At 36.1% G+C, this 12,832-nt stretch overlaps 1 protein-coding gene across 1 annotated transcript in view; it reads right to left on the reverse strand.

Moving 5' to 3' along the window:
* AK9 (adenylate kinase 9) overlaps positions 1-12,832 on the reverse strand; it is a 69,626-nt gene that overhangs the window by 28,981 nt on the left and 27,813 nt on the right. Inside the window, exons 17-21 of the mRNA XM_075145658.1 lie at positions 12,378-12,489; positions 11,873-11,943; positions 7,160-7,261; positions 1,744-1,950; positions 663-781 (exon numbers count right to left, since the gene is read on the reverse strand). Coding sequence (XP_075001759.1) covers positions 663-781; positions 1,744-1,950; positions 7,160-7,261; positions 11,873-11,943; positions 12,378-12,489 — 611 coding nt within the window. The remainder of the gene's footprint in view (positions 1-662; positions 782-1,743; positions 1,951-7,159; positions 7,262-11,872; positions 11,944-12,377; positions 12,490-12,832) is intronic.

A 12,832-nucleotide genomic window follows, 5' to 3' on the forward strand; every position in this document is an offset into this window, starting at 1 on the left:
GCTGTGTTCTTGAAACTCACTTTCTGCTGCTTCTAAATTTGTAGAAGTAGACCTCTTCAGAAAAGGCAAAGAGAACTGTTATTATGAAATCAGATTACTTATCCAATAAAATTAATTTCTAAAAAATCTACTTAGTACTGTTCCAGTACAGTATATGGATATCTTGTACTGTTAAATTTGGAGATGGGCATCTTCCAATATAGGGTGAAAATAAAAGAAAAGTGAAGCTAGACCTTTAATTTCATTAAAGTGGGTGTTTGAAAATTATCAATAGCTCAGATGAAACAGAGGATTGCACATCAAGACTCTGCATCTTCTGATGTTTACATGATGGCTCACAGAATCATTGTTAGTTGACAGAATTCAAAGTTCACAATTTTTTCTTTAATAAAACCCCTCTTTGCCTTCTGGGAAAACTAGGTACCTTCATTCTTTCTGTTAGCATGGGGTATTTATGCTTCTCGCTGGAGTAAAACTATCAGCCAGAACATAGGAATACAATCAAAGTGTTCTTGAAGCATATGCTGATACTTATTCTGTAAGAAGGCTGAAACTGGATCACACAAAATCAGGTGCAAAATCTGACTTCTCTGGGGTTATGTTCAAACTGAAAATAAATGAGTTAAAATAAAAGCATAAATAGACAAAGCCAGCATGCTTACTTCTTCATCTTCATTTTCCTCTTCTTCAACTTCTTCATCTTCCCCTTCAGCAGCCAGATCTTCTGCTTCCTCATCTAAGTCTTCAGCAGATAATTCCCAACCATGATATTTAAAAGGTTCTGAAAAGGTTAATTTTTTTTTTTCTGTTTCAATATTTTTCATTTGGCTATTGCAGAATATACTCTCTTTGTCCATAAAAGTAAGCACATATGTGAAAGCAAATCATGCCAACTGTATATTGCATTTCTCCTATGCATAGAACAAAATGTTCTCCCCGGATGTAGGAATTAATATATTGCTTCCTCCAAAAATGGAAATCCTACTGGATGTTTTTTGGTTGAAGTGAATTGGTATTTTCAATGGGAACTTGTCGTACAATGGGAACTTATGATACAAACACACACAGTTAGTGCCATTACTGTTTGCAACAGTTTTTTTCCTATTGTTCATTGGGGAAAATCATCAGTCAAATTTTATTTGATTATAAAGCTAGCACAATAGATGTTTTGGTTAATAAAACACTTGCATTGTAGTAATGAGAGGAAAAATGTAGCATTAATATTATTTATCTAGTATTCAAAATTGTTAGAGATTTTAGCACACAAGTGAAGAAAGGTAATTTGCCAAAAAAAATCAATAACTATAAAAATCCAGTCTTGAAACACAGTCTGTGCAGGTGAGTAGATTATTACACACCTGAAAGTCTCATTGACTTCAATGAATATTGTACATCAGTGAACCTTTCTTATCTGTCCATTTCTCAAACCAGTATGCTGACATGAACAGATAGAGCAAGTAACTGGGGAACTGCGCTGTCAGGATGTTTAGGGAGCTATTATGTACATATTTATGTAGCTATATATGTATTTTTCAAATATATATATCCCCCACTCTTCCTATGTCTTAAAGGCTGCTAGTGTGCTTTTTAGCTCATCCATAGAACACAGCACGTCCTGTTCCCACTTCATGTGAGTAATACAGAACTGAGTATAACCTACCCCCCCCAATATATTCATCATACAGGCTCTCCAAAATCCCTCTTGGTAGGTTAAGTGTAAATCACATAAACAGTATTACTTACTTTCCATAACCAGCATGGTTTGATTAAGCAGACTTTCTGGAGTTTGCTCAGCAATCTCTAAAACAACAACCTGAACTAGAGATGACTGCTTGATTTCTGACTCCACTGTTTGCCAGTCATGCATGAAAAGGTCAATCTTCCTTTTAATTATTTCCATTTCTGGTATATCTGGAAAATCATCCTCTGCAAACTCAGGTAGTATGATTTCTGAAAATCAAATAGCATATAGAAGGCAATGCTCCTCTAAAATGTTTTGCATTTAAAAATTATCATTATGCTTTAGGATTATTTTTATTTTCCTCAAATATGGTGGCATTTTTTTTTAATGCTGCTTCCTCCCCCCCTCGTAATTATGAATTATTATATTTAGCTTACAAAGACACTTCGAAAATGCCAAATTTGTTATGTTGATATAGTATATACTGATGCTTCTCCAGGAAAATAAGCAAGGTCAAATTACTTAACTAAATTTGCATATGGTTATTTAAATTAGCACACAAATAAATATAGTTACTCTTTCTGCGAAGAAATATAAGGAATATACACTAATTTAAAAATTATGATTTAATGATGAGCAGTTTTTGATGGGCTCCACATGGTCATGCCTCTCATGGAATATGCCAGTATAGGAAGAAATAAAGAGTAGGAAAACTAGCATACACTGCAAAGAAGCAACTTCATGTTCTGACCCAGTTCAGGTTCAGTTACTGAAGCTGTTGTGGAGTGTTCAGGTTGCATGTTCTGATTTTAAAGGTCTTTTCCAACCGAAACAATTCTATGATTCTATGATTCTAACTGCAGCCCTAGGAACCAGAGTATCTTTCTCCTTTTCTATTAATGTGTCAATATGAAGTTTTTAATTCAATATCAAAATAACAATTGGCACCTTCAGTCCAACCGTTAATTAGTATCCATTTAGACATTGTTAGGCCCTGAAAGTACTGAGACAAAGTTCTATCTCAGCTAGAAGAAGATACAGAGGTGCCTAGATGACACCACCACCACTTCGTCCTTACTAAATCATGAACAGTCTCTAGCAGCAGCAATGTGGTGGTGTTGCTGCTATTCCCATTCCCTGCACTCATATAATTTTCACCCTGATTTTCTTCCTTTTCTTATCATTTGTCTTTTGTGTTCTGTTTAATAAGTCTGATATCAGTGCTTTCAGCTAACAGACAGAAAAGCAGTTGAGGGCAATGACTTAAATGGTCTGATATTACTGTAAGTTTGCTGGCACTGGCTATGTTTGTTGTGTGCTGGAAATGAAGCTGCAAGAAAAAGCTTGAACAGCGGATGGAGTGATTTTCTACTTTGCTATGATTTTCCCCTCCTCTTTTTGTTTCTGTCTTGTTTTAAGCTTGAAAGAGCAGGAACAGATTTCTGCAACCCTTAATTCCATATATGAAGCCAGGCACTTAAAAGTTAGTATGGCAGCTTGGGCACTGCAATGTCTACATTCCTATATGGGTCTGGGTCTTAATGTGTAGTCCTCTAGAAATATAGTAGATTTCTAGATACTTAGGTGCTTTTGAGAATTTTATTCTTTCACTTATGAGGCTGAAACTTTCATTCTTTCACTTATGAGGCTGAAACTTTCATTCTTTCAATACCCCATTTACCTCTGCTATATATATATCTGATAAACTGAGATTTGAAATAAATCAAGCCCTCTATGGCAATTCATATGCTGGCTCAGGGACCTGAGGGCACCCCCAGGCCTGGTTGTCCCTGCCCAGGCCCCTGGGTCTCCCTCCACCTGCCCACAGCCCAGGACCCCTTGTCAGCCCTCAGGGCTATCAGCCCTTGCCCCAGCAATGCTGCAGCAGGGGCGGTCCCCACCTCCCCACAGCCCTGCATGGCCACAGGCTCTGCCGAGTTGGGCCCACCCACGGGCCAACATCCCAGCCCGGTCTCAGCTCGTCCCCAGGGAGGTGCCCAATGCCCAGGGCTGGAGCTGCCCTGCTCCTGGCTGGGGTGGCGGGACGGGCTCTGGCTGCTGGGTCATATTACCTGATGGTCATATTATCACACTCTACTCCCAGCTCCCTGTTCCTTTGGGAGCAGTTGGCCCTCACAGTGTCCTCACATGCTGTCCCCAAGATGAACTGCAAAACTTTATTTTAATTGAGCCATTTTTAAATAATAGGTTAACAAATAAGCATTTTGGCAAGTATTTTTGTGATCTTTTATAACAAAGAATACTTAATGCATTTCCCCTCTTCTTTTTACAGCTTTGAACAACACTACTATTAGACTGACACCTCAGTGGCCAACCTTGCCTCTATTATTTGAATGATTATTAGTCCAAACATAAACTAGAAGTGCAAAAGGGCATATCATTAAGCAGAAACACCTTGCAGATTTCAGATAGTCTGATCTTGAATTAGAAATTATTTTTTTCTTGAAAATGTTTATAAACATTTGCATTTTACTAAACTACACATCATTACATTAGTTATCCCCTGCAATGACATTTTTGTCTCTTGCCGTGATTCTAAACAGGAACATGAAAATACCTTCCTTTTTATGTACATTAAGATATGTTGTGTAAATGTCACAATTGTGACACAATTGTTGCATTCTGCAGACATGTATACCAAATGAGACAGAGATGTAGCCAGGTAAAACCTGCTTAAATTTGGGCAGCACTAATACATTATGGAACGATGATTCCATTAGGAACACAGATTTTAAGAAAATAAGCAAAGGATACATTACTAGCTAGGTTACGCTAACTGCTTTTTGCACGTGTTATCCCTAGCACATCCATGCTGTAGAAATCACACGTGCTGCCTTGTGAACCAGACCCCTATTCAAAGCAATAACGTATGGAAGATGGTAATGCGGGCTGTCTGATCTAGCCTTCAACAAGATTGTCTTTCATAGTCCTGCCCTTTAAAAACCTCTCAGTTCTGAGTAGGTCATGAAACTTTGGAAATATACGGGCAGAATAATAGATTTAAATTAATATTTGACATCTGAGACAGAATATTGAACATGGTGGCAAATCCACCCCATATGGTGCTTCCTGTATGAACCTTAATCTCGGAAACACAATTCATGTTACACTCTCCCGATAGGCTGTATTTAGCAAATGATGGACCAGCATGTGTTCCAGCTTTGATTCTCTACTCTAGGCACGTGATTCCATCAGATTACCTCTACCTGAGAGTTTTCTTGCTTAAGGAAACTTATCTAGCAGCAATTATTGCATAGTTATGAAGTTTTAAAATACATTACACAGGCCTAAGTGAACTGGAGAAACTTTCCCCTGGAAAGAGGGGAGAAATAACAAAACTAAAAAAGGATTACATTCCTAGGGAAAAGGGACAACCCAAAAATTGGACAACCCAAACATTATTTGGTTTTGGTTCAGGTATTTGAACTTATTATGACAAAAATGTTGCCTCCCTGGCATTTGATTTGTTTCAAACTGGGTCTCAGGGATCAAAATTACTCAAAATACTTTTAACTAACTAAGGCAACTGTACTTTTGCTATTAGATATAAGTTATAATAATTCTGTTTGCAGAGGTGATTTACAGTGAGAAGATATTTTTAAAGAAATAAGAAACAGTCAAGAAAAACACTTGAAAAGACAGTAATGGTTTAAAAATAAATGGATCTAAAAATGCAAATAAGTTTACTTCAGAGGAGGTGGTGGTCTATCTAACAGTGCTGCTCTTAATTTCTTTTCCTTATCACAGAGGTGATACGAAACAATCCGCCCCAGCCCTAAATCTGGAGCTTTCACAGGGAATGCCTACATGGCAATCTCTCATATTCTTTTGCTCTGTGTCGTCTTTGCTTTTACTGAGCATAGTTACCATAGAGACAAACAATCCTCAAAGGCTTTCTGCCCCCATGTTCTCCAAGTGAGTTGCTGGGGAAGGAAAGGCTTTAATATCTTTTTTCCCAGTGTTCTGCTAGTATTAGATATGACTGTTCTGCCCTCAGTCCATATTCAGCAACAAAAAAGATGAAAAAATCCTTATTTTCTCCCCTCTCAAACCCTGCCAAAGCTGAGACAGAGACACCAGAAGCCAGCATGTCTTCTTCATTAGTGTTTAACTATCAAAATAAACAGAAAGGCAAAATGTAGGATAGGTGACACTTCCATTCCTTGGAACTGATGGTATTTCATTATGAACATATTTTCATTTGTCTTTTTGAAACAGACCATGTAGTTTGTTTATACAGACTTTTCATTACTTACTTATAAATATATGCTGCCAAATAATTTGCAGCATATTACAGTGAAATGTACTTAGTAGACAAACTTATATTGTGTGTACTGATTTATGGTGTTTGGAAAAAAAAGCAGTTTGGTTTACAGGTTAAGTTGATTCTTTCTAATGCATAAAAATGTCTATATTTAACAATTTGCTATTTAAAATAAAATGTTTTATGTTGGATTTATTTCTCTTTTGGACTTTAACATATTCTAAAAAGTCTAGTAGAAAAAAAGCTAAAATGTATATTTTAAAAACTAAAGCAGACCATCTCCATTAAAGATGAGTTGCCTTCCAAGTGTTTTTGAGAGAAGGCTACTATAGGATTTCGTATATCTTTTCATTAGCTTATGGTTCTATGGAGTTCCATGTGCTGCAGAATTTTACCTTATACCGAAAATAAGAAAACATGACTCCGTGTGAAATCTAGCAAGCTGTTAGCAGGACAATGGATGACTAAGGAAAGTACAGGACATATTTTGATCATTCACATCCAAAGTTAAAATTCATCCATTCCCATTTTTCCCAAGATCCCTTGCCACAGGGAATAGACTAGTAATTTCTGATTAATGTGGATACAATATTAATTTTAAAATGGCCTGTAGAACCGGGGTTTGTTAAAATGACATGCAGGTGTTTGTGAATACTGCATTCGATTATTTCCTGGGGTTTTCTTCCCCGTTTTTTCCTGGTATTTTCTTCTTACTACTTTTTCTTTTTTTTTTGAGTCACAATTCACGAGAGTGACTTTCTAAAGCTTTTTTCCTCTGATTTCCCTCCCTCATCACTTCATCCTGTAGAGAGTGCTCATGGATTTCTGAATACAAGAGGTTATTTCAACCTGGAATTTCAGCAATGCTCATTTTATTTGTTGTTTCCATAGATCCCTGTATACATTTATTAATTTGGTATTTAGGCAGTAGAGGTAATAGTGGGGTTTTGTTGTTTTTCAAAGTGCAAATACCTGGTGCATTACTCTTAACAAGAAATAACAACATGCCTTTAATTGCATTTCTAAGTGTTTAAATAATTCGAACCTGACTATTCCATTATAAATGTCTTTAAATGAAAAAAGTTAAGGCAAGAAATGATATTTACAGCCAATAGTAAAAGCTTGCAGAAAAGGAGGGCATACAATTCTTGATACTAGCAAGTAAGAGAGATTATATGTGCTACAAGGCCAACCTGTAGGTTTAGCTTCTTCTTTATAACCTGCAGAGTCACTGGACTGTTTCTGGGGCATTTGTTCAGTTTCAGGTGGAAGCTGCTCATCATTGTCCTCAAATTCTGTTGGCACAAATAAAATCATTAGTAACTTTAACAAACCCATTGAGGGGTGATGGAGGCACTATAGAAATAAAGATATTTTTGGATCACACTGCAAAGCTTGTATTTGATCACCTGCAATAAAGGACTTAGTTACTTTAATGCTCAGGTATTGCACACTGACCAAAACATTTTAAGATCAGCTACCCGATCTGTGGGGAAAGGCAGACCATCTATCAGATGCCACATGACTGTGAATAAAGTGGAGAAGTACTTTAAGTGCTTTTACGTAAGAATATTTTTCATTCATTACAATCTATGTGTTCTGTGCTCAAACTATGCTCAAAAACTAAGACCTTGCAAAAGAGTGCACTTGGTGTTCTACAGAACAGCTCCTATTGGGCAGAAGTGCTTCTGACTTGAAGAAGGGCTTATGCACCTGAAGGCTGGTGTAATTTTTCTGACTGTATCAGTTGATCAATAAAGAATATTACTTTTTCCTACAAGCCTTGTTTTGCTTATGTCCTTAGACCACTGTTAGAGTAATAAAACACCACTAGTACATCTCAACATGTTATGATTACCCAAAATTCAAATCATATTAAACAAGAATCTATTTTAAAATCTGAAATTATGGAATTTGTTTTCCTATATATCTCTTTTTTGGCAAAGAAACCACAAACATAATGAAAAACAGGTTGGAAACATTAAATTTCTGATTTATGCAGAATCAAGAAATTATCTCATAAACAAGCATCTTCTTTTATGGTTAGCAGACAAAAACCCACATCCTTTAGCATATGTCAAATTGAGAAAATTTTCACTTATTCTAGTTCTTTATTTCCTTTTCATATATACAGGAATGCAGTCAAGCAAAATTAGTTTTGATGCTCTGTAATAAATAAATCAAGAGTCCATAATATACACAAAGAGGAAAACGACATACAGAAAATTACGTGCAAAATGGAAGACACTTTGTAAGGCTGTCAACATGCAAATTCTCACATGCATACATAACTTAATCACAGACAGTCCTAGAGACTTCAATGGAAATAACTGTGGCACAGAAGCTAAGCATGTCTACATTTCTACAGTGTGTCTAAACCCTTAAGAGATTTCATTTACAAGACTGGTGCTGGATAGGATCAAGGAAGACAGATAGACAGACATTAAACAAAGTAGATTAAGAAGATGTCCTTTTTCTTATAGATGTTCAGAAAGTTCAAAATGTTCGGACAGGCTGATAGCTCTAATCATAGGCTTTTGTTCTTTTTTTCTGCAAAGGAATGCATAGCTGTACTAAACCAATAGCCCTTAGCCTTTATTTCTCTGAATGAGAAGAATTTAAGAACTGAAGGTATTTGGGATCTAATTGAGAAAGTTGTTCATAACCTTTCTGTTTCAAATTTTGAAATTTCTCTGCCTAAAATTCTGTGATTACAGGTATTAGAATGTAATTACCGTATCTGGCTTATGAAGGAGGGCAGAAAGTGGCTTTGAAGATCATGCAGCTTTGCTCAAAGACTGAACAAACTGTGAAGTTAATATCACTACAGCTTGCTTTGAAGTTTGTGGTACAAGTAATTTGCTATCCCTGGTCTGCAGATTAATAAACTCTCCTTGTTCAAACTCTCTCACTGAAAAGCCTCTAGTTAGAGGCAGAAAAAAAACAAATCAGGATGCAAGACAGCCAAGAAAAACAAAGGAAATGTATTTAGAGGCTGTAGGACTGAGCACGCATCAACTGCCTGGTAAATATTATAATGACAATTGATTCCAAAAAGCATTTCTCTTCAAAAACTAAAGAGGAAATGTCCTAACGTACAGGTTTAATTATTATTATATTTATTTTTTGTTGTTTAAAATATCTTACTGAATTTAACACTATGATAAAAATAAAAAAGCAAGAACATAAAATAAAAGCTAAAGAGATGGGTATTGATTCAACCCTCCACCACCTGTAATACGAGAAAGGGGGTGGGTGGGATCAATATTAAAGACTTTAAAACAAATATTTATGTTAACAGCTGTGAAGGACAAGCACAGGAGGCTCCAGCTACCCATTTATTTATTGCAAGAGCTTCTGCCCAAATAGGAAGAGTAGCAGAAGAGACATCAGTGAAGATGAGGTTGTACTAACACACCACCCTGAGCTACGATGACTGAGGCATATGTGTGCTCCAGTTGAGTTTGCTATAGGAAGAGAGTAATCTCTGGCAGAAAAGCAGGGCTGACAAATAAAGTACAGAAAATAAAGTCTTAAACCATGACAACTGTTTGCTTCGGTGGATCAATTGTATGGGATATTTTATTGCTGAAACGTGGCAGGAAAGAAATATGCCAAGTTTTACTTCAGGAAGATTGGAATGAACCCACAGATCTACCTGAAGCTCTATAACTCTTCTACAATATCTGAAATACATTCTCATGAAGTCATATAGCTGTCTCCTAGTATAAATCAATCCATACTCATGCAAAGCTGCTGCAAAAATGCTTAAATAATGTAAGAAATTCCTGAAAATAATTTAAGCTTAGAATAATTAAGTCAAGGGACATGAAAAAAGATGTGAGGCTATAATTTCCAGCTAGACACTACAAGCAAGAGTTACCACATAAATTGTTTTATGTACCTTCAACAGACATTTTCAGCATTGAACTTAGCTTCCTAACTCACTTAAATACATTTGTTAAATTTCCTTCTCCATTTACTTTCACTCTCATTAAGACACGTGTAAGTACCTTGCTCATTACTGGAACCATTTTTTCCTTTTAAACACAAATGATATTATAAATTGAATATGTTCAGTCCTGAAGCAATCCCAGTTACCTCAATGTCCCACTGAGGTTACAAAAATTACAATTACTAAAATAGACATTTATTTATATAGAATAGAATAGAATAGACTATTTCAGTCGGAAGGGACCTACAACGATCATCTAGTCCAACTGCCTGACCAATTCAGGGCTGACCAAAAGTTAAAGCATGTTAAGAGCATTGTCCAAATGCCTCTTAAACACTGACAGGCTTGGGGCATCAACCACCTCTCTAGGAAGCCTGTTCCAGTGTTTGACCACTCGCTTCCTAATATCTAGTCTAAAGAAACGCTTCCTAATATCTAGTCTAAACCTCCCCTGGTGCAGCTTTGAACCATTCCTATATGACATGATATGATGTATGAGACATCAAAAGAGCATGACTGGAGCTCTGGAGTATTTTTCTGAGTTTTCATTTTTATACCATAACTGCTATATAAAAAAAACCCAAACTGTGAACATATCATTCATTTATATTTTTGTAAAGACATGTCACATGGGGGAAAAGCTGCAGTCAATGTGCCGATGGCAGATGTCAGGCTAAGAGCAGCATGACTGAAGTGTTTTGGTGAGTCAGCATTTGATTATTGAAATCAAATGTAGGCGTAGGAAAACACGATTTTCTCTGAACAAGGACTTATCACGTGTTAAGAGCACAAGTGTGTATATGACATTATTAGTTCTATCATTAATAATCGTTGTTTTGATGTACTCAGATTAGAATGATTTAGATATTCAAAACTAAGATGAACTTTATTGTTTGAGACAGAGATAATAGAGTATCTGTGTAGAACCCTTTATATTTAATACTTTAGAACTCATTCACTTTGGACAAGAGCACAAAGGAGGGGAGGAACAATGACAGGTCGGGGAACCCCGATAACCTAATCAGAACAAACATAACCTTGACTTGGCTCCCCTCAGGTCATTAAAAGAGAATGATGAAGGCATTGTCTGGGTGTGAGATCTATTGACATAAGTCGACCAGACAGGCTCTCCCCAGTTGAGGGGGATTACTGCCTACAGGGTATGAGATTCATTAGGGGATGCCAGGAAAAGTAGTCTGGGATTGTGAGAGACTTATAATATTATGAGGCATTTCTGAGAAAGACCAAAGGCAAGGAGAGGGAGGGATCAAAGTGGATTGGGGAGGAACAAGCATGGATATTAGAGTAAGAAGAGGATGAAAGGGGAAGTGGGAATACACGCACAGAGTCATTACTGCATGGTCCTGGAGATGTAGAGCTGCAGCGGTCTCACCTCTACTTGGCTACTGGATTCAGCGATTCATAATGTATGTTGCTACCAGATTTAGCAATTCTTAATGCATGTTAAGAGAGGCACTCCTGAAATAATTTCCATTCCCCTTTAATTGCTTCAGGCTGAGCTTCTTGGAGGAAGAATAAAAAATCAGACAGCTTTGCGATTTTCTTATTAGCTATTGACTAAGTTCTAACAATGTTTTCTAACTTGTGAGGGCATACAGATTTTTTGATGAGTAGGAAGTTTCAATACAGTTAATAACCCACTTAGAAAAGTTACTGGAGGAGATGGAAAGTCCTGTCCTTCGGATTTATTGAAAACTGTAACTGTGCTGGCTGATTTAATACACATCTCTGTTCTGTAGCATCCATTAAGAATGACACATAGAAATGAATGCCTGAATCAGTGAAGGAAGCAAAGGTAGTAATATAAAGTCATTTTTCTAGATGCTGAATGTAAAAAGGAAATCAAAACTGTAAAATTTGCATTAAAAACCAAATTGCTAAATGATTTGAAACACATAATTAGATAAAATAGAATTCAAATGATACACACTTTCACTTTTTTCCTCAGCAGCCTCTAGAGATTGATTTTCCTCTGATGTCAGTATTTCTTGCGTTTCTCTTCTGTAAGTAAAAGATTATTCATCTTAAGATTTATATAAATACTACTGAAGCAAGTTGCAGATATATTAAATGTAAAATAAAGATGTGGAAATATACTGTTGGGAATTGAAATATAATTTGGGTTGTACAAAATAAAAATCAAATATATTTTATCATCTAAAATGTTATTGTCTCATTGCATCAAAAGGCTGGACTAATGCAAGGCTAATGAAAATGCATTTAGCAAGAGAATCTTCTGCCACCATATTTACTGATCTAAATGAGATATTCCTCAAAGTTAACATATATTGGATTATTTCCTGTACATTACAACTCGTCTTAGTGTACTGTTTTAGTACGTTTGTGTTGATAAATGCACTGATCCCTTTAACATAAAGCAAGGTTAGATTTTTCTTGTGCTCATTTTATACGTTCACATATTTGGAATATTTTACCTTACTTCTTCTTCTTCTTTCTTTTCTAATGCTTCATCTGTTAGTCTTTTCAAAATCTTAGAATTAATTTCATCCCTATTTGCTAAGTATGTTCTGCGCAGTATACAGACTCCTGCAGTACAATTACACAACAGTAATGAGTTTTATGCATCTGTATAACACTAAAGGTATTTGAGTTAGGAAAATTATTTAATAAATGATAGACAACTTTCCTACTTCTTTTTAAAGCCAAGAAAAGGCATATATACCACTGAAATGTTATTATACTCTTGCTTTCTATGGTTTTAGAGCTTTGTTTTCAATTTCAAGCACCTAATAAACTGAGTCTGGGATATGGCAAGCTTTCTTGAACGAAGTATGAATAGACCTATCATTTCTTTCTTGAAGGGAAGTTTCTATTATGGAAAGACCTTTTGATAATAGACTGGATTGAACAGGTAATGATCAAACATTGC

This window comes from Calonectris borealis, chromosome 3, assembly GCF_964195595.1.
Source record: "Calonectris borealis chromosome 3, bCalBor7.hap1.2, whole genome shotgun sequence".
NCBI lineage: Eukaryota > Metazoa > Chordata > Aves > Procellariiformes > Procellariidae > Calonectris > Calonectris borealis.